This window comes from Syngnathus scovelli, chromosome 4, assembly GCF_024217435.2.
Source record: "Syngnathus scovelli strain Florida chromosome 4, RoL_Ssco_1.2, whole genome shotgun sequence".
Lineage (NCBI taxonomy): Eukaryota > Metazoa > Chordata > Actinopteri > Syngnathiformes > Syngnathidae > Syngnathus > Syngnathus scovelli.
In genome coordinates, this window is record NC_090850.1 from 1,019,719 (window position 1) to 1,047,654 (window position 27,936).

General features: G+C 41.0%; 1 protein-coding gene across 7 annotated transcripts in view; it reads right to left on the minus strand.

Moving 5' to 3' along the window:
- plekho2 (pleckstrin homology domain containing, family O member 2) overlaps positions 1-27,936 on the minus strand; it is a 214,348-nt gene that overhangs the window by 144,353 nt on the left and 42,059 nt on the right. For 4 of the 7 annotated variants that reach the window (XM_068650331.1, XM_068650328.1, XM_068650329.1 and 1 more), the window contains 3 exons: positions 23,618-23,716; positions 13,212-13,403; positions 6,496-13,074 (listed from right to left, as the gene is read on the minus strand). In XM_068650331.1, the coding sequence (XP_068506432.1) occupies positions 11,941-13,074; positions 13,212-13,403; positions 23,618-23,716 (1,425 nt within the window). In that variant the 3' untranslated portion in view covers positions 6,496-11,940. Of the gene's footprint in view, positions 1-6,495; positions 13,075-13,211; positions 13,404-23,617; positions 23,717-27,936 lie in introns of those variants that run through there. The other 3 variants (XM_068650346.1, XM_068650347.1, XM_068650332.1) reach the window with 2 other exon arrangements.

A 27,936-nucleotide genomic window follows, 5' to 3' on the forward strand; every position in this document is an offset into this window, starting at 1 on the left:
CACACTAATAACTAGAATTTGCAATTCCTGAAGAAATTGCGTGTGAAGGTGAAGAGGTTGAATAAATACTTGGGGAATGCTGCAGAATGATGTTGAAAAGAGTTGAATCGGTTGAAAAATGTAGAAATTACAAGGGAAAATGAAATTTGGGAAAATTGGGTGTGAATTTCAAAACTGAAAATTTGGAATTTTGGGTAAGTGGGAAGTTGTGGAATAGGTAGGAAAATGATGAACAGTTGAAAGGTGGAATGGGTTGAATAAGTTGAATGGGTTGAATAAGTTGAAAAAAGTAGAAATTAGAGTAGAAAACCAAAATTGAACAGTTGAAAGTTGGAACGAGTTGAATCGGTTAAAAAATGTAGAAGTTAGAGCAAATCTTGAATCCTAATAAAGAATGAATGGGAATTAAAAGAAAAAAAAATTGCGCCAAAATTTTTTGAAATTTGGAACAAAAGGAAAAAAAACGGCTTCAGGAGGTTCACTTTTGGGGTTAAAATGTAGAAACGGGTTTAATCGGTCAAAATTTGCAAAAGTTAGCGCAAATGTAGGTATTTTGGGCACTTAATGTTGAAATATGGTCACTTCCGGTTTGATTTGGGTCACTTCCGGTCTATTTGGGTCACTTCCGGTTTGATTAGAGGCACTTCCGGTCTAGCTGAGGTCACTTCCGGTTTATTTGGGGTCACTTCCGGTTTAAAGCGGTCACTTCCGGTTTAAAAAGGTCACTTCCGGTTTGATTTGGCGTCACTTCCGGTTTACCTGTGGTCACTTCCGTTTCATTTTGGGTCACTTCCGGTTTGATTTGGGTCACTTCCGGTCTATTTGGGTCACTTCCGGTTTGATAAGAGGCACTTCCGGTCTATTTAGGTCACTTCCGGTTTGATTAGAGGCACTTCCGGTCTAGCTGAGGTCACTTCCGGTTTATTTGGGGTCACTTCCGGTTTAAAAAGGTCACTTCCGGTTTGATTTGGGGTCACTTCCGGTTTGATTTGGGGTCACTTCCGGTTTACCTGAGGTCACTTCCGGTTCATTTGGGGTCAATTCCGGTTTGATTTGGGGCACTTCCAGTTCATTCCGGGTTCATTGGGGCACTTCAGGGTCAATCTAAGATGGCCGCCACTCTGGAAGTGGGGGTCAAGGGTTGAATTGTGGAAGTGGGGGTGAAGGGGGTGAATATGGTAAGCATAAGGTGAACAAAGTGAATAAAGTTGGAATGGGTTGAATCGGTTGAAAAATGTAGAAATTAGAAGGGAAAAACTAAATTTTGGGAAAATTTGGTGTGAATTTCAAAATTGAAAATTTGGAAATTTTGCTAAGTGGGAAGGTGTGGAATAGGTAGGCAAAAGATGAACAGTTGAAAGTTGGAACGAGTTGAATCGGTGGAAAAATGTAGAAACTAGAAGTGAAAAACTAAATTTTGTGAAATTTTGCAAAATTTTGTGCAAATTTTAAAAGTGAAAACGTGAAATTTTTGAATTTGGCAAGTTTGGGAATGTCCCCAATGTGATTTGAATGTGTTGAAATAAGTGAATTTCAAACTGGAACAACAAAAATGTGAAATGTTGAATCTGCCATTAAGAATGAATGGGGAAAAAAATGCCACAAAATCGTGAATTTTGTGAAAACGGAAAATTTTTCGAACAAAAAAAATGTAAGCAGCCGTGTCATGAATATTTGGAATAAGTGAAAAGTGGAACGGAGTGAATCGGTTGAAGTATGTGGAAGGAGTTAAGCGTCAAAAAAGTGAGCGGAATAAGTAGAATAATAATAACTAGAATTTGCAATTCCTGAAGAAATTGCGTGTGAAGGTGAAGAGGTTGAATAAATACTTGGGGAATGCTGCAGAATGATGTTGAAAAGAGTTGAATCGGTTGAAAAATGTAGAAATTACAAGGGAAAAGGAAATTTGGGAAAATTGGGTGTGAATTTCAAAACTGAAATTTTGGAATTTTGGGTAAGTGGGAAGTTGTGGAATAGGTAGGAAAATGATGAACAGTTGAAAGGTGGAATGGGTTGAATAAGTTGAATGGGTTGAATAAGTTGAAAAAAGTAGAAATTAGAGTAGAAAACCAAAATTGAACAGTTGAAAGTTGGAACGAGTTGAATCGGTTAAAAAATGTAGAAGTTAGAGCAAATCTTGAATCCTAATAAAGAATGAATGGGAATTAAAAGAAAAAAAAAATGCGCCAAAATCTTTTGAAATTTGGAACAAAAGGAAAAAAAACGGCTTCAGGAGGTTCACTTTTGGGGTTAAAATGTAGAAACGGATTTAATCGGTCAAAATTTGCAAAAGTTAGCGCAAATGTAGGTATTTTGGGCACTTAATGTTGAAATATGGTCACTTCCGGTTTGATTTGGGTCACTTCCGGTCTATTTGGGTCACTTCCGGTTTGATTAGAGGCACTTCCGGTCTAGCTGAGGTCACTTCCGGTTTATTTGGGGTCACTTCCGGTTTAAAAAGGTCACTTCCGGTTTGATTTGGGGTCACTTCCGGTTTGATTTGGGGTCACTTCCGGTTTACCTGAGGTCATTTCCGGTTCATTTGGGGTCAATTCCGGTTTGATTTGGGGCACTTCCAGTTCATTCCGGGTTCATTGGGGCACTTCAGGGTCAATCCAAGATGGCCGCCACTCTGGAAGTGGGGGTCAAGGGTTGAATTGTGGAAGTGGGGGTGAAGGGGGTGAATATGGTAAGCATAAGGTGAACAAAGTGAATAAAGTTGGAATGGGTTGAATCGGTTGAAAAATGTAGAAATTAGAAGGGAAAAACTAAATTTTGGGAAAATTTGGTGTGAATTTCAAAATTGAAAATTTGGAAATTTTGCTAAGTGGGAAGGTGTGGAATAGCTAGGCAAAAGATGAACAGTTGAAAGTTGGAACGAGTTGAATCGGTGGAAAAATGTAGAAACTAGAAGTGAAAAACTAAATTTTGTGAAATTTTGCAAAATTTTGTGCAAATTTTAAAAGTGAAAACGTGAAATTTTTGAATTTGGCAAGTTTGGGAATGTCCCCAATGTGATTTGAATGTGTTGAAATAAGTGAATTTCAAACTGGAACAACAAAAATGTGAAATGTTGAATCTGCCATTAAGAATGAATGGGGAAAAAAATGCCACAAAATCGTGAATTTTGTGAAAACGGAAAATTTTTCTAACAAAAAAAATGTAAGCAGCCGTGTCATGAATATTTGGAATAAGTGAAAAGTGGAACGGAGTGAATCGGTTGAGGTATGTGGAAGGAGTTAAGCGTCAAAAAAGTGAGCGGAATAAGTAGAATAATAATAATAAAGGACAGCAATAACAATAGTGTGAAGGTCTTCACCTTCACACTAATAATAAAGGACAGCAATAACAATAGTGTGAAGGTCTTCACCTTCACACTAATAATAATAATAATAAAGGACAGCAATAACAATAGTGTGAAGGTCTTCACCTTCACACTAATAATAATAAAGGACAGCAATAACAATAGTGTGAAGGTCTTCACCTTCACACTAATAAAGGACAGCAATAACAATAGTGTGAAGGTCTTCACCTTCACACTAATAATAATAATAAAGGACAGCAATAACAATAGTGTGAAGGTCTTCACCTTCACACTAATAATAATAATAATAAAGGACAGCAACAATAGTGTGAAGGTCTTCACCTTCACACTAATAATAATAAAGGACAGCAATAACAATAGTGTGAAGGTCTTCACCTTCACACTAATAATAAAGGACAGCAATAACAATAGTGTGAAGGTCTTCACCTTCACACTAATAATAATAATAATAATAATAATAAAGGACAGCAATAACAATAGTGTGAAGGTCTTCACCTTCACACTAATAATAATAATAATAAAGGACAGCAATAACAATAGTGTGAAGGTCTTCACCTTCACACTAATAATAATAATAATAATAATAATAAAGGACAGCAATAACAATAGTGTGAAGGTCTTCACCTTCACACTAATAATAATAATAATAATAAAGTAGAATAACAATGTGTGAAGGCCTTCGCCTTCACACAATAATAATAATAATAAAGTAGAATAACAATGTGTGAAGGCCTTCGCCTTCACACAATAATAATAATAATAATAATAAAGTAGAATAACAATGTGTGAAGGCCTTCGCCTTCACACAATAAAGTAGAATAACAATGTGTGAAGGCTTTGCCTTCACACAATAATAATAATAATAATAAGGTAGAATAACAATGTGTGAAGGCCTTCGCCTTCACACAATAATAATAATAATAATAATAAAGTAGAATAACAATGTGTGAAGGCCTTCGCCTTCGCACAATAAAGTAGAATAACAATGTGTGAAGGCTTCGCCTTCACACAATAATAATAATAATAATAATAATAATAATAATAAAGTAGAATAACAATGTGTGAAGGCCTTCACCTTCACACAATAATAATAATAATAATAATAATAATAAAGTAGAATAACAATGTGTGAAGGCCTTCGCCTTCACACAATAATAATAATAATAAAGTAGAATAACAATGTGTGAAGGCCTTCGCCTTCACACAATAACTTTTTGATCTACTAGTTTCCCGTCAGGTAACCCCTATGTCAAGTCAATCTAACTTTGGCACCATCTTCTGGTGAAATTTGGAACTGCAATAGCGGTTGACTAGATCAACCAGTCACCCTCCCTCTACCAGTTTAACAATAGCTAATTTTGAGGAACTAACTTGTAAGTAAGCCCTAATCGGCCCCTAATAGGTCTCTCTCACGTCAAGCTTTGTCACCATCTTCTGGTGAAATTTGGAATTGCATCTGAGCCAATTCATCTGGGCCAAATCCAATACACATTCACGCACCAGCTTGTACCATCCTAACCACCATGTCACTTGACACAGCTCCGGGTCACAACTGTCCATAACTGCAAATGTAGCAAGTAACAAAGAATTCATTTTCCTGACCCACACTATGCCGTAAAGTTCATCAAAAGGGCGGGCCTTGATGTTTGTGTGTGTTCTTTGTTGCTGGCGAGCCATAGAGATAATTGTGTGTGAGGCTGGTCAGCAAGGCCCTGCTGCAATGATAATTTAGGAGAGGTCGTGTCTTCCCTTCGTAGGCCATAAGTTTCCCAGATGAGGATAATAGTTCCGTGTTTTGATGATCTTCCGTTGCATTGCCATTAAAGAAATTGCTTTGTCATCCCCGTGGAATTGATGCCTGGACCCTCCTCCTCCTCTGCCATGGGGGTTTCCCACCGCAAGCTCCACCTTAGGTGTCGAGTTTCTCCAGACATTCTCAGTACAGTGATCCCTCATTTATTGTTAATGATTGGTTCCAAGCGATAAGTGAAAATCCATGATGTGGAGTCAAGATTTTTACGATTTCCGCACAAGACCTTTATAATTATATTTTTAAACATTTTGTTTAAACACTTTATTGTATTTTTAAACATTTCAAAGTTAAACTGACTTTTAGAAACATTCTTTAGGTCTTCACTAAAACTCTCAAAGTCACCAAGAAAACGACCATAAATGTTGTCATGACTCCGCTCTGCTCTCGCCGTGCTGGCTGGCTGATGTGCGCGGGGGCACACATATCCAATGCGCTAATCAGTACTGATCGCTGCCACATGTGCACTTGGTACCAGGTGATTAGGGCGTTTATTTAAACCCCGTAAACCTGTCAATCTGTGGTGGTTTGTCTGATACACGTCTGCTATGCCACCTGGTTCTCATTTGCCTGATCCGCTGTGTCGCGCGATGCCTTTTTCCCGATTCACTGTTTAGCGAAAGCCTGTTTTTATGATCTGCCCTTGACTCTGTTTGGCACGACCTTCTGTCTGTCCCCAACCACGAGCTTGCTATATGCCCGTCTGCTATGATGACGCACGACGCGCACTGGCTGACCGGCGTGTCAGCTTGCAACGTCATCCTGCTCTGCCGGCATTCCAACCCTCCTTGTCTCGTTTAACCTTTCCCCAAATAATGAGCCGATGTTGCATTTGGTTGTCCTGCCTCGTTCGTGACAAAATGAAGCGCAAATCAGAGATGCTGCTGATTCCGCTGACGCGAAGGTAGTGGAAGAGTGGATCCGTAATGCGACTGTGGGAGCCTGAGATAAAGCGTGGTGAGAACTGCTCACAGCTATAAGCCAATCAGCGCGGCACGTCATATGGGCAGACAAAGCCCTGTGCTCCAAGTGACGATGCACTAAGGCTGCAATAGGTGAAACGCGAAGTGGCGAGGGATTACCGTATGTGAAAATGTAATATAAATATCTAAAATAATAATAATAATATAAATGTAAGTAATTATTGCAAACAACACTACAGTTAACATGGGTTTTATAACGTCTTATTATGTTTGAGTGAGACACTTTGTTTTTTGTAATACATCAATAAACTCAATCGAAATTATACATTAATCTTTTAAAAATATCTATCTGTCCATTTTGTGCACTTTTTCTGCTGGGAGTCACAAGTAATCTGAAGGGTTAAAGACCAAGTGTGAAATAAATTTAGCCAACCATATTTTCAAATCAAATCAAATAAATTTTTATTGGCCAAGTTTGAGCATGCCAAACAAGGAATTTGACTCCGGTACATCTCATTCTCTGTACAACATTTAGGTAGCTAACAACATTCAGGACAACATGTACAAGAATTGACAATTTCTCTCAAACATCCCCTGATTTTAAACTCCTAGGAGGGCAAGGAAAAACTCAAATACAAACCGGATTCGGTTGAAGTTGGGAAATTGTGTAAAACGTAAATAAAAACAAAATACAACGAATTGAAAATCCTTCTCAACCCATATTCAACTGAATACACTACAAAGACAACATATTTAGTGTTCAAATTGATAAACTTAATTGTTGTTTTTTGCCAAATAATAATTAATATAGAATTTCATGGGTGCAACACGTCCAGTAGAAGTTGGGAAAGGTGGCAAATAATACTGAGAAAGCTGAGAAAAGCTCATCAAACACATATTTGGAATATCCCACATGTGATCAGGCTAATTGGGAAGAGGTGGGTACCATGATTAGGTATAAAAGGAGCCTCCCCAAACATGCTCAGTCATTCACAAGCAAGGACGGGGCGAGGTTCACCACTTTGTCCACAACTGCGTGAGAAAATAGTTGAACAGTTTAAGAACAACATTTCTCAAAGCAAAATTGCAAGGAATTTAGGGATTTCAACATCTACGGTCCATAATATCATCAAAAGGTTCAGAGAATCTGGTGAAATCACTGCACGTACGCGCCACGGCCGGAAACCAAGACTGACTGACCATGACCTTCGATCCCTCTCTTCCATGCAAAGCAAAAGCCGTTTATGAACAACATCCAAAAACGCCGCCGGGTTCTCTGGACCCAAGCTCATGTGAAATGGACTGATGCACAATGGAAAAGTGTTTTGTGGTCTGATGAGTCCACTTTTCAAATTGTTTTTTGGAAACACTGGACGTCGTGTCCTCCGGACCAAAGAGGAAGCGGACCATCTGGACTGTTATTGTTAGAAAAATTGTATATATATGTTATCATGCGTTCTCTAATGAGTACTTATTCATAATGTTACTGTTCAGTATGCTTGCTGCTTTGCCTTGCTTATTCTTATCTTGTACAACAGAACAGAAGGATTACGGCTGGGTCAGGGGCGAGATGACGGTTGTGTCAAACAAGGTACTGCTGACATCTCAGCGTCCACCAGAACAGATCGTGAAAACAACACGTCAAACGATGCGTCATGAACCTTCTGATCTTCCTTAAAGAACGTCACTTTCTCTTCTCATCTCTCGGAATATTGCTTAAACTGTTTTGCTGATATAGCCATATCTGCACACAACACTTTGTGCGTCACTTTTTGTTTCTTTTCTTACGAGACGAAGCCACAACCTCTTTCCCCCCCCTCAAGGGCTAATCGTCTCACACTGTGGGTAGGGCATTTCCAAATAAAAAGAGCGAGGAGTGTAAACAGATTTTTAGTGTAGTCGGATTGCTGTAAGTCTGAATGCACTCCTCGCGAGAAAAGACTCAATATTCTGCCTCACTGGTTTTGTCTGCTGATCCTTTTGCTGATTTTGAACCTAACAGTTATCAACGCAAACTTCAAAAGCCAGCATATGTGATGGTATGGGGGTGCATTAGTTCCCATGGCATGGGTGATTTACATTTCTGTGAAGGCAACATAAATGCTGAAAAGTACACACAGATTTTGGAGCAACATATGCTGCCATCCAAGCGTCATTTTCATGGACGTCGCTGCTTATTTCAGCAAGATAATGCCAAGCCTCATTCTGCACGTGTTACAACAGCGTGGCTTTGAAGTAAAAGAGTCCAGGTTCTCCCCTGGCAGTCCAGACCTGTCTCCCATTGAAAATGTGTGGTGCATTATGAAGTGTAAAATACAACAGGGAAGACCCCGGACTGTTGAACAACTGAAGTGGTTCATCAAACAAGAATGGGAAAGAATTCCACATGAGAAGCTAAGAAAAATAGTTTCCTCTCTTCCAAAACGTTTATTGAGTGTTATTAAAAGGTAAGGTGATGTAACGAAGTGGTAAACATGCCCTTTCCATACTTCTACTGCACGTGTTGCAGCAAAGAAATTCTAAGTTAATTATTATTTGAAAAATAAAATAAAGTTGATGAGTTTGAGCATTAAATATGTTATCTTTTTAGTGTATTCAATTGAATATAGGTTGAAAAGGATTTTCAAATCATTGTATTTTGGTTTTACTTACATTTTACACAAATTCCCAACTTCAATCGAATCCAGTTTGTAGGTAGGTGAGATTACAATTAATTTTGAAAAACATTGGTGTCTTACCAAACCAACGACAATGAAAGACACCAACCCACTATGTGCTTTCAGTGGTAGCACAATAAATGGAACAAGCAGGTAATGTCTGTGTGTAATTTACAGCACGGCACAGAATTCACTCCAAATTGCCCCTCAGTGTGAGTGCGAGTTGTGTGAGTTGTTCGTCACTGTGTGCCCTGCAATTGGCTGGCAACCAGTTCAGGGTGTCCCCCGCCTACTGCCCGATGACTGCTGGGATAGGCTCCAGCACACCCGAGACCCCATCAGATTTATATATATATATATATATATATACAGGACTGTCTCAGAAAATTTGAATATTCTGATAAAGTTCTTTATTTTCTGTAATGCAATTGAAAAACCAAAAATGTCATACATTCTGGATTCATTACAAATCAACTGAAATATTGCAAGCCTTTTATTACTTCAATATTGCTGATTAAAGTCAAAGTCAAAGTCAGCTTTATTGTCAATTTCTCCACATGCCAAAGACACACAAAGAAACCGAAATTTCGTTCCCCCCTGTCCCACGGTGACAAGACATGGCTCACAACAGACAAACAAGTAACAAGTATAACAAAAGCGTGCTGAATAAATAAATTTATATTTATGATTATGATTATGATTGATTATGGCATACAGCTTAAGAAAACTCAAATATCCTATCTCAAAACATTAGAATATCATGAATACGTATACTAGTAGAGTATTCAACTAATCACTTGAATCATCTAATTAACTTGAAACACCTGCAAGGGCTTCCTGAGCCTTGAAAAACACTCTGGTCGCATTATTGTGATTTAGCGGTCGCTAAAATTTAGAAAATATTTTTAAAGTCCTAATGGACTTTCCAAAATTTAAGTGGACCTCGGTGCGCAGGGAGCTTAATTTGGTCCAATCGCGCAACCGCAGCGCGCCGGGCGCTCACTGTCGCATTGCTTTAGGAGCGTCTTTGTGTTTTAGGATGGCTTTACTGCTCCCACTTGCTTCCTTTGGAGGGATGATTAGAGTTGATGCAATCCTCAGAGTAACGAGAACGTAATAACGAACGGAGTCAGTTGGCATGCGGGTCCTCTCGGCTCATCTCGCGAGGTTCGACAACCGAATTTCGTCCGACATCCGAAGCAAAGAAATCTCGAATTTTTTGTTCGAATACCGATTTGTTCGATAACCGGGACGTTCGAAAACCGAGGCTCCACTGTATGTGTATGTATATATCTATATATATACATACTTAACCTGGGTACGATCGAACCCCAGGGGTTCGGTGAGTCGGCTTCAGGGGTTCGGTAGAGCTGGTATGTCATTGCCCCGCCCCGCCGTCCGCGGATGGCCGAACACACCGGTAGCACCACCGGTAGCACACTTCATTTCACTTCTCAAATATCACTGTGTTTGTCTGCTATATGATATATTTAGCGGAAATTGCTGATGATTTATAAAGGAAAATCATGAAAATGATCAGGGGTGCCCAAACTTTTGCATACGACTGTATATAGAGATAAAAGAAGGCTTTCCAGAAGTCAGGTAACAGGGTTGAGTTATTTCGATGACAATTTCGATTGTGTCTCCAGACCTCCTCAGATGACACGTCAGCAGCACGTCGGACGAAGCATCTGAGGAAGACTGGAGACACAGTCAAAACTGTCAAGCAGATAACATCTAGAATTTTTAGTTGTCTGAACAAAACAATCTGCAGTATACAACAGGGTTGAGATTTAGAATTTAGCCATGAGTGGGTCTCAAGCGCAGGTCTTTATACTGCTCCACGTGAAAAGTGTCAAGATACATAAACAGCAAAGGAAGACAAAGCCAAATGGCCAAAGAAACTAAATGGCACAAGAAAAACACAAAACTCACTGGCTAAGGTGTAAACACTTCATGGAATCTTCTTTTTATTTCTGTAACTTGTGTTGATGTTTACATTTAACCAAATGATGCCGGATTTTGGCCAGACATTGAGGATCCAAAGATTTACTTTATTACAATTCACTGAGACATAAGGAGCGTGACTGGAGTAAGTCAAACAGTACATGTAAAATCTGCAAGTTTCCATGACACCAGTAATTAACTGTAATTAATGTAATTACGTTCACACATAGAATTAATGGTTCCCCTATTTTGGAGAAAAAGGAAAACATTTGGAGTAGCTTCTTTTGCCTGTGGTTTTGACATAAAAAACTGAATAGTCGCACATTTTGAGAGGATATTAAATTTACAGTTACAAGCTGTACACTGACTACAGTACTTCACATTGTAGCAAAGTGTTATTTCTTCCACGTTGATAAACAATTGAAAAATTAGTATGCTCCTTTTTTGACATACTAACTTTCAAAATACAAGAAGTTGTGTTGCGTAAAGAAACACACAAACAAAATAAAATATGATTATAGTGGAATGGTAAATGGACTGCACTTATATTGCGCTTTATAGACACCGTATGGTCCCCAAAGCACTTTACAATGCCTCACATTCACTCATCCACACACACATTTATACACCAATGGGAGGCTGTTGCCATGCAAGGTGCTGCCAGGCCCATTGGGAGCAAATTGGGTTCAGCATCTTGCTCAAGGTGTAACCTTAACTTGGCTGCATATTCTTTACAGCACTGTTCAGCTTGCTTCTCTGGATTATGCTCTTGGGATGCATCCATTTCGGTGCGTTGTGTGATTTGAATTTGGTGGTACTGTGTGTTCCAAGGGGCGGCTTGGTAGCGCAATGGTTAGCATACCTGCGTCACACTTAGGAAGGTGCCGGTTCGATTCCACCTCCGACCCTCTCTGTGTGGAGTTTGCATGTTCTCCCCATGCACGCGTGGGTTTTCTTTGGGCACTACGGTTTCCTCCCACATCCCAAAAACATGCTTGGTAGGCCAAATGAGCACTCCACTCGCCCCAAGTGTGAGTGCGAGTGTGGATGATTGTCATCTCTGTGTGCCCTGCGATTGGCTGGCAACCGGTTCAGGGTGTCCCCCGCCTACTGCCTGATGAAAATAGAAAATGGATGGATGGATGTGTGTTCCAATGTCAGTATTTTGTATCTCCTGATTGGAGTAGATAGTTTGTGTAGTAGTGGTAGAAGTAAGGTTGCTAAATTAATGGATACATTGCAATGTGGGCTTAAAACTGTTACTTGTTTGACTGACATTCACCAGGTATTTTTTCTCTCAGTCTTTGTATGTTTCAATTCTTTGAGCTCTTTGAGGACATGATCTGCCTTATTTAGTTTTTCCATTGCCTTCATCAGCAGATTCCCTGGTATGGATGCTTCATCTCCTTCCATATGGGATTGGCACACACTGCTCATTAGCTCACTTGTCTCTTGCATTTCCAGAGTCAACTCATTTTCAAGTGTGATCAAGTCAACTTCATTTCTCATGAAAGCCTCTGAATGGCACCGCGAAGAAATAGTATGTGATGAGTCAGACAGCAGATCTCCAAAGGAGACAGATCTAATCTTGGTTGACAGAGGCATAGACTTAGATTGTCGACACATTGAGCCCTTAGATAGATTTTTTGTTGTAGCAGTGACTGCTGCCTGCATCAAATTACCATCATTACTAATGTTCAGAACATCTGTATCTGAATCACTAACTGCGGTTTTAGACATTCCAAATGTGTTTTCGTTTCCAGTTACTGCACTCTTTGCATTTAGATGTTGACACCAACCTACACAATTATTATCTGAATTTATTCTCTTTTCTTGTGGTGTTGGCAAAAACATTTGGCTGTAATTGGTGGGGTCATTCAGCAAACTATCATTGGAGAGGGAAGAAAAGCAAACCGATCTTTTAAGCCAAGAAGCATGATCTTCTTCCTCTTGAGATTTAGTTGTGTCTTCCATAGGTTGGATGTTAAATTTAGATGAAAGAGAATGTTTTTTGTTGGGGCTTAGTGGAGGAAAAACTGTTGTTCTTTCTGTGGGTACCATTATCTTTGAACCAGGCATTTGTGGAATGATTTTTGCCTTGTCATTTTCCATAATGATTCCTTCTATGCATGTAGTTGTACCCTCACCAACATGAAGAAGAGTTTGATATTTTTTCTGAGGTAGTCTTGCTGTATCATTTTTATTTTCTTGTTGCTTGTCGTCATTGCTATCTGGGGGACGTTCGGCCTTTTGGTTTGGTGCCAATAGAACGAAGGAAGGCTTCATGTCTTTGGTTGGTGGGTTTGGAGGGTGGGTATGATGTTTCAGTTGATGATTTCCTGCAAGTTCACTCAAGGAGCTGCTTGAGTGACTGGGAAGCGATGATGGACTTTCAATGGGTAGCTTCAAGACCTTTAAGTCATAAACCAAATATATTTTTATGATACGAATAGATACTATTTTATATTTGATGACTTTAGTAACATGCAAGCTTGACTATTTTGTTGCATGTACATTTTCTGTATATTGTAATTATACTGGAAACCAACCTTTAACTCAGTCTGGGTTTCTGCAAGTAGATTCTCTGCACCCTCAGTGAATTTACACTGAAGCACAAATTTGTTAGATTCTCGAGGCATGTCACTGTCATCACTATTGGCATCATATGTCCCATTCGCCACTGCAGCATTTAAAAGGTCAAGATCCAAGCGCAGCATGCCTTCAGATGACAACTCTGCAACCTTAAAGGGAAAGGAATATCATGATCATATAGCTTTTAAGTATGAGTCTGATGATGCTATGCATTATAGCATCAACAACATTACCATCAACAAATGATGACTGTGATTGCATGCAGACAAAATCATCATTTTAACAAAACACCATTTCAACACGGCCTCATTTTCTATTCGGTGTCAAATGGTTTAAAATGCCTCCCTTGTAAATTCGTGCGGCTGCCGCAATAGAAAAGCTTGATTCTTGACTCACACTTCCATTTGGTTAAACCATGTTGAAATTACTGGTGTATAGATTCTGTAAAAACCGGGAAGAAATTTGAGGTAAGACCACACCCCTATGCCATTGACCAACCGGGTGAGGTCCTGAGGGAGAACGATGGTTTTATATAAACAGTGGCCCAATGGCCCAGAGCCGAATTATGGGTATTGAATAATGTACTATTTTTGGCACACACCGATTTGAACTGCATAGAACAGATTGTTAGAATAGGCCTCTTTGGCACAGGCGATTAGATTGGTAGCTTGAGCTATGCCGTTATCTTGCTGTGAGCCTTCTCTTGCTTTCACTGGCCTTCCCTTCTCTATGATACATTTTGCACATACATAGGAGTTGATTTTAGTTAAGACTGAGAGGTAACACATCATGACACAGGCTAGGCAGAGTCGCCCCTTTGCAGGAAGGCGATTGTTGTTGACTTCCGGAAGGGTCACACCCAACACCTGCCACTGACCATCGACGGTGCTGTGGTGGAGAGAGTGAGCAGCACCAGATTCCAGGGGGTGCACATCAGTGAAGCTCTCTCCTGGACCACCAACACTGCATCACTGGCGAAGAAAGCTCAGCGCTGCCTGTACTTCCTGCGGAAACTCAGGCGAGCAAGTGCTCCACCAGCCATCATGACCACATTCTACCGAGGCACCATTGAGAGCATCCTCTCCAGCTGTTTCGCTGTGTGGGGTGGAAGCTGCACTGAACACAACAGGAAGGCCCTGCAGCGCATAGTGAACACAGCTGGTAAGATTATTGGTGCTTCACTTCCCTCCCTGAAGGACATTTACACCTCCCATCTCACCTGCAAGGCGACCACGATTGTGAGTGATGTGAGTCACCCCGCTCACACTTTCTTTGATCTACTGCCCTCTGGGAAGAGGTACAGAAGCCTGCGCTCCCGCACCACCAGACTCACCAACAGCTTCCTACTCCAGGCTGTTAGGATCCTGACCTCTTTCCCCCCTCTCCCCCCTCCACTGCATAACGTCCTGGCCTTTTGGGCCACGATGGCTGCCTTGCACCACTTGCACTACTCCTCCTGTACTTTTGCGCTATTATGCTGACTGTCTGCTGTATGCACAATTGCTCCATTTCAACCAAGTTGCTCTTATTTATTCATTGCTCTTATTTATTCATTGCTCTTATTTATTCATTGTGTGTGCCTTCTTATTTTTACTTTTTGTATTGTTTACTTGAATGTTTTGTTTGTCTGTGGACCAATTGGGTGAAATATGTCTTGTCACCGTGGGTTAGTATGTCTTGACGTGAAGAAATTGACAATAAAGCAGACTTTGACTTTGATACAGAAAATAATGTATATAAAAATATTGAGGTAGTGGAGAACTACAAATTCCTAGGTGTTCGCCTTATCAACAAACTGGACTGGACTTGATCACACCCACGCCCTGTACAAGAAGGGCCAGAGTCGCCTCCACCTGCTGAGGAGACTGAGGTCCTTCGGTGTGTGCAGGGCTCTCCTCAGGACGTTCTACGACTGTGTGGTGGCCTCAGCCATCCTCTACGGCGTAGAGTCTACGCTGTGGTCTGCTGGGGTGGGGGCAGTACGGACCGGGACAGGGGGAGAGTAAATAAGATGGTCAGGAGAGCGAGCTCTGTCTTGGGCTGTCCCCTGGATTCCATTGAAGTTGTGGGTGAGAGGAGGACGTTAATTAAGCTGAAATCCATCATGGACAACACCTCTCACTCCCTCCATGACATTGTGTGGTCCCTGAGCAGCTCCTTTAGCAGCAGACTATTACACCTACGGTGTAGGAAGGAACGATTCCGTAGGTCCTTCATTCCCTCTGCTGTCAGACTCTACAACTTGCGTGGCACCTGATAAAATTGTGTTTCGTCCCTACTAGCGGCACTTGTCTTTGTCTATTATTTATCCGTTTTTGAAATTTTGGCACTTATATTCTTGCACTCGTATGCGATGCTGTGACAAGTAAATTTCCCCGCTGTGGGATGAATAAAGTTCTATCATCATCATCATCATCATCATTGTTAGGGTTCTCCAGGTTATCTTTATCGTAGGATTATGTTGGAATGTAGACTATAATGATTAACCAATCTTGTCTTGCTCTCACAACACAGTAAAATAAAGTTACTCTGCCATGTGACTCAGAGATTACACAAAGCAGTGGCGCTGTTTGGACCATCTGCATTGTATTAAAACCCAATCAATCAGCATTTAAATTCAATTCCTCTGACATTTTGCTCACCAAAAACAAGTTGTAATGAATGTGAACTTTTAATGCATTTTATTCAGAAGGTTACTTTGAACCTTAAATGGCGGCGCGGCGTACTTATGGATTTTTCCGGCCTCCAGGGGGCGCTCTAGCAGAACGCAAGAGCGAGACAGGCGAAGAAGAGATAATGCGCCGAAGAAGACGTGCTAGTTTGTGTTTTGATCGTCTCGCGCATCACGCACACACCCACACTCGCACTCACACAAAGAAAAGACAGAACGAGATCAAGACGGACATTACTGAAAGGAAGCTTTTATACACAAACCGTCATTATGGGGGACGAAAGAAATGCATATGATGCCGCTTTTAAGCTATACGTGTCGCTCGCTAGTTTAATGTAATGTAGCGCTTCGTGCATGAATAAGATTAGCATGAACAGACCCTCATCACACTCAAAGAAATGCATAAAAGCGACGACGAAAGAGAGACTGAGAAAGTGTGAGGCGAAGGATATCTAACACTATTCCAATCGGACACTAAGGAGGAAGACTTCGATGGTTTCAGTGCACAGGAGGAAGATGAAGACGGCTCTTTTTTTACTTTTACTGGTATGTTTTTTTTAACCAGCCCTGTTAGTGCTGTGCTACCGTGTTGCTGCTGTAATGCTGCTGTGTTACCACCGCGTCTCAGTGACTTTGCTGTGTTACTTCCGTGTTGCTGCGGTATTACTGCCGCGTCACAGGCAGTGTTTGGAAAGAAATGTTCAAGTATGTTATTAAAACGTTAAAAAGGCTTTCTATGTACTGTCTTTCTTTGTAAAAAAACTCGTGTGCACGTGCGGCTTATAGTCCGGTGCGGTTTATGTAAGAAAAAAACTGAAATATCCCTGAATTTTAGCTGGTGCGGCTTATAATCCGGTGCGGTTTATAGTCCGGAAATTACGGTATATGTTTTTAGAACTCTTTTATTATTATAACATTTTTTATAACAAGGTACAATAGTGTAAATATGTTTTTAGAACTCTTATTATTATTGTAACAACTTTTTTTTTATCACAAGTGTACGTACTGCAATTGTGTGGGCACTCCCTGCCTTTTGCTGGTGTGTGGGCAACTTTCGTGCCATAATTCCTCAATTTAGAAATTTTTATTTTGGATTTTTGATTTTTTTTATGTTATTTGGAAAAAAATCCACGATGTACTGAAGCCGCGATAAATGAACCGCAATATAGCGAGGTATTACTGTAATCCATTCTCAGCCAGCAAGTTTTTACCCTAACGTTGCCTTGTTTATACCACAATTGTGAAGCAAAAATATGCAGAGTAGAATATGCACTATAAATTAAATAAGAAACATCATTAAAACAGTAAATTTAAGATCTACATACCTTTATTGATGAGCCGCTGAATCTATTAATGCAGAGGCGGAGAGGAAGGGGGTATCATTAAATCCCTTCTATAAGAATAATTCGGAGGCTGCATTTTGTCAGTGATTTCCTTTCTTTGTTTGGTCCACTAGGACTTGGCTGGTAAACCCTCGTAACCCCCTTAGCAACACTAGCAGTTTCTAGTCCTCAAAATGAATTTATGGTCAATCTTGACACTTTGAATTCCGATGCCAAGTACAAAACACGAATCCCTCTTTCATACTTGTTTATGATTGCCTTTTTCAGCTCTATCATTGTTCGCGCCACTTTCCTCTTTTGCCTTTTTCTTGTGTCTTTCTTAGGACGCATGTTTTTTTTCCTAGTACAATGCAGTCTTACAGTGGTCTACAACCCGCCAAATAACAACGGCAACCAACGCCGACTAACGGCAGGTGGTACAAACTCTTTGTTCATAATAGCTGCGTGACTCGGATCAGTTTCCGAAGCTTTGTTCGAGAACCGGGACAAAGATGTCCCGACATTTTGCGTTTAAAACCAAATATGTTGAGTTCCAAGGAGATTGATTTCCGGGGTTCCACTGTACCACCCTGATAAGCCTTGAAACAAGCTTCTGTTTCTATGATACGCCTCTTGAAAGCCACTTTCCTTCATTCTATAGCACCAAAACAAGACAGTGTGAGAGAGCTCTAGTTAGCAATCACAAAAAAAGAGATACTTGACATATTGTGATTTTTTTTTGCACAAGTACACTGAAGGTTTAAAACCCTGCCTTATTTACTGTAGAAGATATAGATTCAATATATATTCAACGACCCCATCACGAAAATTAACACAATACAGGAAGAGGTATTGTGTTATGATCTAAGTAAATTTCAATTTGTTATGAAAATATGAATTTGCATTTTTTCCATTCTTTTTCTGCAGGCTGATGATGTCACTGAGATCAGCTGTCATCTCAGTTCATCTCCAGGGACATCATCCACCTCATCACCTCAAGTCTGTAATGACTGAACTGTTGGGTGAACTTCCCAGGGTCAGGGGGAGGTGGCAATCCAATTCTTTTGGACCAAGTCTAAGAATTGGTATTTAAGTAGAGAGCTTCGGAGTGCCTTTACCTGGAAGCCAAACTTCTTTTTTGTGGAAAGGCAATGAGTCCACACAGCCACATACTGCACAATTAGCAAAGTGCTCCCACTCAATATCAACTATTTGAATGATGCTACTTCCGATTCATCACATCACAGGACAGGAAAGGAACTTTCCTTGCAAAAATTAGAATTTGAAGAGGCTTCAAAGTATCAACATAATTGTAAAATAATAATAAAATTTTGCATTTTCATGTAATGAAATCTATTGAAAATATAAAAAACATAGTTCCTTAGAAAAGCTAAATTGATTAAAAAAGGAGTCAGGGTTCCTACAAGTTTCTTCAATTTCAATGTAAGACTTTTTATGACCCACTTTAGATCATTACAAAAAGTTAATACCAATTTCTATCTCTCTATCTGTCTATCTATCGATCCAACTATCTATCCAACTATCTCTCTCTCTCTCTCTCTCTCTCTCTCTCTCTCTCTTGCAGACTACATACATACACGTAACGCTTTAGTATATCTGGTCCAAACACTCTAAATATTTCAAATTTTCTAAACCATTGTGGCCCGCAAGTTAACTAAAATACAGGAAATGGACTAAGGATTTAGTTTGGCCACATCAACTATATATATATATATATATATATATATATATATATATATATATATAGTTGATGTGCCCAAACACTACACACTACATTTGTCTGCGACACGTCTGTCAGCTCATTATCGGGCTACATTCGTGTAGTTTGACATCGGCATTAATGTGTTTTTCATGTTGTGGGTTATATGTATATATATATATATATATATATATATATATATATATATATATATATATATATATATATATATATATATATATATATACATATAAGATTCAAGAGTTTTTTATTCGCCATGTTTGAGCGTGCCAAACAAGGAATTTGACTTCGGTAAATCACAGCCTCTGTTCAACATTTAGGTGACTAACAACAACACTCAGGACATGTGAAGAACGAAAGATATTCTCAAACACCCCCTGATCTTAAACTGATCTTAAACTCCCAAGAGGGCAAGGAAAAACTCAAAACTCCAGCTAGGGGAAATGAGAAACCTTGAGAAGAGACCACAGATGGGAGGGTCCCTCTTCTAGGATGACCAGGCAGCAATGGATGCAGAGAGGACACATAGTACAAACAGTGTAGACAAAAAAGGTGTGGAAAGCGGGATGTTATTGCACAGTAATGACTCTGAGACTCTAAGAGTGGTGTGAGTTCATCAGAGCGACAGCCTGGGGGAAGAAGCTGTCTCTGTGTCTGCTGGTTTTAGTGTACAGAGCTCTATAACGGCGTCCGGAGGGGAGTAGTTCAAACAGGCTGTAACATATATATATATATATATATATATATATATATATATATATATATATATATATATATATATATATACACGTCAACACTATCAGCCAAGCAACTAGTAGCTCAATGTTCCAATATCCATAAACGGCACCTGCTATCACAGCTCAAGATTGATGAGATACAACACAAATGCCATAGCGAAGGTCAACCAGAGCACCAGGTCAGAGACGAGTTAAATCCATGTACAAGTCCAGAGGTTGGGTACGAAATCCCAATAAGCACAATCAAGCTGAACGAGGCAGCAACTGACCTGAAGAACAAGATCACGGTGAGAATGAATGCTCGGGAACCTAGATATACACTGCAGAGGCTAAGTGAAGTACCCTCAGAAAGTCTCCTAGAAGATGTGAATGCAGCACTGACAACAATTCCCACGGCTACCATCACTGAAACCAATGAGCTGATATACACCTCAGCAGCAGTGATCCTAGAAATGCTTGGCTACAAGAAGAATGACCATATGCGACCACAACAGTGCCCACCATGGAAGAGAAGGCTGGAGGCCAAAATCAAGATAGCACGGAGAGAAGTGAGCCAAATGACAGAGGCCCAGAAAGGTGCAATGAAAAAGCAAGTTCCCAAGAAATACAGCCAGATGCCCATACCTGAAGCACTCGAAACTGCCAAACAAAGACTCCAAGCCTTGGCCAGGCGCCTAAAGAGGTACACAAGAGAGAATGAAGCCAGACGAATAAACAGGTTGTTCACAACACAACCAGCGAAAGTGTACGCTCAGTGGCAGGGGAATAATAGCAGAGCAGACCCACCAAGGCTGGAAACTGAACAGTACTGGAAGAATATATGGGAGCGGGAGGCATCACATAAGAAGGATGCACAGTGGCTGGTGGCTCTGAGAAAGGACCACAGCAAGCTCCCTGAACAGAACCCAGTAACCATCACAGTGGCAGACATCCAGAGAAGAGTCTCTGGAATGAAAAACTGGACAGCACCAGGCCCTGACATGATCCACAGCTACTGGCTCAAGAAACTTACAACTCTCCATGAGCGCCTGGCAGCACAAATGAACCAGCCGCTAAGGGATGGGACTCACCCTGAATAGCTAACCCAAGGGCGTACGATCCTGATCCAGAAGGATCCTTCAAAGGGTACAGTCCCATCCAACTACCGGCCAATCACCTGCCTCTCCACAACATGGAAGCTGATGTCGGGCATAATATCAGATAAGATCACCGGGCACATGGATCAATACATGAGCACTGCTCAGCAAGGGATTGGTAAAAATACCAGAGGAGCAAAACATCAACTCCTGGTGGATAGAACAGTCACCCAAGACTGCAGAACCAGACGTACCAACCTGACCACTGCCTGGATTGATTACAAGAAAGCATATGACTCAATGTCACATACTTGGATCACTGAATGCTTGCGGCTGTACAACATCAATGGGACTCTGAGAACCTTCATTGCCAACTCGATGAAACAGTGGAAAACCACACTTGAAGCCAATGGCAAGCCACTTGCACATGTGACCATCAAATGTGGTATATACCAAGGAGAAGCTCTGTCCCCAATGCTGTTCCGTATAGGACTGAACCCCCTCAGCCAAATAATCAACAAGACGGGCTATGGATACCAACTCAGGAATGGGGCTACCATCAGCCACCTCCTCTACATGGATGACGTAAAGCTGTACGCTAAGAACGAGCGGGACATTGACTCCCTGATCCACACTACCAGGATCTACAGCTCTGACATCGGAATGTCATTCGGACTTGAGAAATGTGGCCGCATGGTGACTAAAAGAGGAAAGGTAATCCACACAGACGGGGTCTCACTCCCAGAAGGAACAATAGCAGACATTGAGGACAGCTACAAATACCTTGGAATTCCACAGGCAAATGGCAACCTTGACGAGGAAACAAGGAAAGCAGCCACAGCCAAATACCTCCATCGAGTAAGGCAAGTCCTAAGAAGTCAGCTCAACGGCAAGAACAAGTCCCTAGCCATTAACAGCTACGCCCTACCAGTAATCAGATACCCTACAGGAATCATACGGTGGCCAAAGGAAGATATACAGACCACAGATATCAAGACACGGAAGCTCCTAACCATGCATGGAGGGTTCCATCCCAAATCCAGCACCCTGAGACTGTACACTAGCCGTAAAGAAGGAGGCCGAGGACTAGCGAGCGTGAGAGCCACTATCCAAGATGAAACATCCAAGATCCATAAGTACATCAGGGATAAGGCCCCAACGGATCACGTGCTCAGTGAATGTCTCAGACAATGGGCATCAAAGGAAGATGAGGTGCTGGAGGGACCATCATGGGAGGACAAGCCCCTACATGGGATGTACCACCGAAACATAGCTGAAGTGGCTGATATCCAGAAATCCTACCAATGGCTAGAAAGAGCTGGTCTGAAGGACAGCACAGAGGCACTGATCCTGGCTGCACAAGAACAGGCCTTGAGCACCAGAGCAATAGAGGCCCAAATCTACCACACCAGACAAGACCCCAGGTGTAGATTGTGCAAAGAAGGTCCTGAGACAATCCAGCACATAACTGCAGGGTGTAAGATGCTGGCAGGTAAAGCTTACATGGAGCGCCATAACCAAGTAGCTGGAATAGTGTACAGGAACATCTGTGCAGAGTATGGACTGGAAGTCCCAAGATCCAAGTGGGAAACACCTCCAAAGGTGGTAGAGAATGACCAAGCCAAGATCCTCTGGGACTTCCAGATCCAGACAGACAGAATGGTAATGGCGAACCAACCGGACATTGTGGTGGTGGACAAAGAGCAGAGGAAAGCCGTTGTGGTTGACATAGCCATCCCAAATGATGGTAACATTAGGAAAAAGGAACATGAGAAACTTGAGAAATATCAAGGGCTCAGAGAAGAGCTGGAGAAGACCTGGAGAGTTAAGACTTCAGTGGTACCTGTGGTCATTGGAGCACTAGGGGCAGTAACCCCCAAACTGGAGGAGTGGCTGAAACAGATCCCAGGAAAAACATCTGACATCTCAGTCCAGAAAAGTGCAGTGCTAGGAACAGCAAAGATACTGCGTAGAACCCTCAAGCTCCCAGGCCTCTGGTAGAGGACCCGATATATATATATATATATATATATATATATATATATATATATATATATATATATATATATATATATATATTAAATGTAACCCACAACATGTAAAACACATTAATGCCGATGTCAAACCACATGAATGTAGCCCGATAATGAGCTGACAGACGTGTCGCAGACAAATGTAGTGTGTTGTGGCCGATTTTGAGTTGTCTTAATGTGTCACAATCTGTGTAGTGTGACATAATCCACAATTGGACGGCTGGCGTCTAGGATAGTCTGGCATGTAAGAATCTTTGGTCGTCATGCCACATAGTGTGACAACCTACGTAGTGCTTTGAGTGGTTCTTGGGCATTGACCAATAGGAATACAGTGCGCTCCTATTTATGGTGCGAGGTTGAACATATCGTACACAAACAAACAAAATGGCATAAAAAAAGAACGGACAGTTGTTCTCTGATAGGCCACGATATGGAGGAAAAATTTGTGGAGCTGTGGCTGTAATGTCCTCAGCTCGTAGCTGCTTAGGGTCATTAAAAAAATGTGATGCCTGAAGTTTTTTCGGGAGAATAGACAGCCTGCATTGCCTTATATGTTTGGATACGGGTTGAATCTGTAGAAGTCGTTTCACTGTGATTAGTACCCTCTATTGGTGAAAGTAAGAAACCGACAGACTATTTCTGTGTTTTCTCTCTGTCTCTGTCTCTTTCTCTATATTAAAGTACCTTGAATTGCCTTGTGTATGAATCGTGCTCTTTAAATAAACTTCCCTTGCCTTGCTATTAGGGACTTTTCTCATAAACGTACACTCAGTCACATTATACCTCTTTCATATGAATCCTGGTTGGTGGGCGTCGGTTACGGTTCCCTTTGGGTCTTGTTCGAGTTAAATGCTGTAAATTACTATTTTCATCCATCTTAACCTGTTGGAAAAAATATAGTCAGTGTAAAGCTTTCCCAGTGTATGGTTGTAGATAAGGCACATTATTGTTTAGAGGGATATTCATTTATAGCAGGAGTCTCAAACTCATGGCCTTTGACATTTTGTGGTCAATGTTTGTTAGTGTAGCTCCCAATTTTGTCATTTGTTGCCCTGGGCATGTGAGTGTGTTTGGGTGTTTTTGTTTGTTAGTTTTTAATCACTTATGGGTAGTGTTGTACCTGAACATGTTCAATAAAAGAAAGCTCATGAACTCGTTCATAATTTGGACAAAGGTGAACTGAATGCAGCGCATTTTTGCTTTGTGAACGTTTTTGCGAATGCGCTCATTTGGGGACAATGAACGGTTTTGAACGGCAGTTCACTTTTGTTCAAAGATGTCAAGTTCTTCTTAGACTTAAAAATAAAACCTTGCTAAACACACTGTAAACAAGTCTTATATAGGCAGGAGAAAAAGGATTTGGCAACCCTGGTTACAAACAATCACATCTTCAGAATGCAATGAAAGTAAAATAACAGATGCTCCAGTCGATGAAAATGTTGCGCGACGGGCATCCTTAGTCTCCACTCGCCCTTTCTTGTCAAACGGCAACGATAATGTATGTGAGAGCATTCAGGAATTTTAGAAGTTGTATTGTTCAACGGCATTGAACCACGAATTACTCTTAATGAGATTGTTTTTTGTTGTTTTCGTAATTTATTTGTGCTTTGCACCCTTTGCACTTTGATGTTCCAAATTAGAAACGTTTTCTGGTTCTAAACAAGTTAAGAAATAATGCAGTCACTATAAATTAAAAGTTAATAAAACCAAATATCTTACCTTTAAATGTTTTGCCCTTTATTTGTACATCCTTTGTTTCCTAACTTGGTCTGGCACCTATAGCAAATTGTGTTTGCACCTTCTGGACCACAGTCATGTTTTTGTTTTGTCATTCAAGACAATTCAAGCAATTTTCTCTTGTATTTAAGATTCTAAGGTGATAGCAGCACCTGGATACTAGTGTGAATGGAATGGGTGAAAATGCAAATATGTCAGTGGGTCGCAGTGGTCTTTTTTTTTTTTTTTTTATTGGGGGAAGAAAATAACTATGATCTTTTTCATTTTTGGAATGATGAATTTAGTTAATACATTTTCAGTAATGAATTATGAACTGAGCTACTTCATTTTAAAAGTTGTGAACTGAACTTTTCCAACACTGCTTATGGGCTACGATAGCTCATACTCATGACAGCATTTCACAAAGCTTAATTATGATGTGACGCCAAGTGGAATAAAACGATATCCTGTCACCCAGTTTCAGTCATGTTTTTTAACCTGCTGTTAAAAGAAAGTTTGGCAATAAGAAAAGCCTGTGGGCCATTTGGATATTAGGAGTAGGATATTTTGTGGTCATATACTTTCTATACTATTGTTACGTCTGACTATTACTTTATAAAATTTGAAGTATTGGCTCATTGTCAACGTTCATTGTCATGAACGCAGACAAATCTATAGCAGCTGTAATAATAATTTGTCACCCAGTATTGCTCTATTGAGTTACTGCTTCTGGCAACTGGTTCATTTCCCTCATAATGGTTTGATTGATAATCTCACAAATGATTTCAATGCTGCTGTTAAACGCCTTCGATGTAGCACCTTTACGACTTAAAACTTGACGAGGAGGCTTGTAAGAGATGAAACTCGCACACAAACAATTATGCAGAAGTCTTGAGCGCAAATAGCGTGCAACTAAACTTGAGGTCTTCCATCTGCAATGATGTGACAGAAGAACAAGGAAGCGCTCATATTAGCAAAACCAATTATTTCTCTAGAATTATCGGTTAAGAAAAACAACCCTATATACTCATTTGATTCTGTGGCAAAGCTAACACAACAGCAGCCGACCTTCAATAGCTCGGCCATCAATTTCATGCAATTATTTACATAGAAGGTTCAGTTCATTAGGGATGAGATTACGGACACCGCTCCTAAAACCCAGTCAAAACTTGAGATTACTAAAGTTAATATTAATAAGGCTGACAATCATCTGACAACCCTCTCCCATTTTAAAAAAGGTGTCCCTTGAAAGCCTTACACAACTGGTTAGTGCGCCAAAACAGACAACTTGGTTACTCGACTTGTTAAAGAGGGCCCTAAGAACAATTTCAGATCTTAGGACCCTCAAACTTGAATATCATTAATTTATCACTCTCCTCTGGCCATGTGCCAACAGCTTTTAAAACCACAATTATTCGTCTACTAGCCGGTTTCATTTCGAAAATTCTTGAAAAGGTCGTAGCGCAACAACTCAATGATTATATGGTTGCTAACAATCAATTTTAACCTTTCAGTCTGGTTTCAGAGCTGACCACTCTACTGAGACAACCCTTCCTAAAGTGAGACAACCCTTACTAAAGTGACTAAGGATCTTCTCCTCGCTTTGCACTCCGACACCTTTGACACTGTCTATAACAACATATTATTAGATAATCTTGAAATGTGATTATTTTGGGCTCAGAACTTTCCTGGTTTAGTTCTTACCTCTGAAAGAGGAACCACCGTGTAGTTCATCGCAATGCGACTTTTAAGCTTAGTAATATTACACGTGGTGTCCTACAGGGATGGTACTTGGACTCATCTCATTTACATGCTTCCGTTTGGTGTCATTATATGGAAATATAACATTAGTTTTCATTGTTATGCCAAACCTTTGGAAATGACAAATCCGCGGGATTGCCGTGATTTTGAGGCATGTCTTGCAGAGATTAAACAATGGATTTCCTCTCAATTTCTTACTTTTAAACACAGGTAAAATTGAGATGTTGATAATTGGCCCTGCTCGTCATCGGCACCTATTTAAGCACACCATTGTCAGTCTTGATAAATGGACTATATCTTGCCACTCACACTGGTGTATGTCTGGGTGAATGTTTAGCGGTGGTTGAAGGCGTAAACTGTCAGCCTGCGCCAGGATTGCTGTAGCTACTTTCGTAGTTTACCACCACCAGAGAGTGAATGTTTGAGCGTATGGATTATGCATCTACTGTGAGTGCTTGGAGAATAGGCTTCTATAGAAAAGTGCAATATAAATCCAATGCATTATTATTACAGTGATCCCTCGCCACTTTGCTATTCATCTTTCGCGAATGTGCTACTTTGCCGTTTTATAGGTAACGGGAGAACAGCATTCAAATATACGCTGATAGCGCAGGGCGTGCCTCTGAGCAACTTGAGTCACTGCGGACAAGCGTGGGAAGCGCAGCAGCCAGCCTGTCGAGGCAGGACAACTATGTGGAACACAGACTGTTTATTTAGGGAATGCAAAAAGAGGAAAAAGGGAAAATGTAGGCTGGAACACCAGTAGAGCAGGTACACAAGGCGACTGACAAGCCAGGTGGTTGGCGTGTATGTGTCAAGGCAGACAATTAGCCAGGCGTACCACTACACAGCAGATCAGGCAAACGGGAATCAGGTGGCAGGCATGCGTGTGTCAAAACAGATGTTTCATCTGTTTCAACAAGGACCGACGGTGATCGGCGTCTATATACACACCCTAATCAGCAGGTAACACGGGACAGGAGGAAGCAATCAGCGCCGATTGGCAAACGCAGAACACCGTATTGGCGACGCGCGCCCCCAAAGTCTAGCACGGAGGGCACGTCAGCCGGCCAGCAGGGTGAGAGCGGAAGGTGTGACACAGCCGCGCACGAAGGAAAAATGCACTGCCATGCAGAAAGAGTCAGGATAGCACAAATAAGCGCTCATGCCTCTGAGCAATATCCTTCAATGAGGAAAAGCACTGCCGTCCAGGAGTCGGGACGCAGGAAGTCCTCGAGACTATACAAATAATAACTCTGAGCAATGTACGTCACAGCAGATGTGACTGAGTTCAAACGCAGGAGGCACCAGCCGGCCACGCGCACCAACCGGTGCATCATCGTGACAATATCATGTGTTTGTTCTTTTATTTACTGTAGAGGTATAATATATAGGGCGGCACTGGTTAGCATGTTCGCCTCACAGTTAGGAAGGTGCAGGTTCAATTCCACTTTCGGCCTTCCCTGTGTGGAGTTTGCATGTTCTCCCCGTGCCCGTGTGGGTTTTCTACGGGCACGCCGGTTTCCTCCCACATCCCAAAAACAGTAGGCTGATTGAGCACTCCAAATTGCCCCTAGGTGCGGCTGTTCATCTCTGTGTGCCCTGCTGGCAACCGGTTCAGGGTG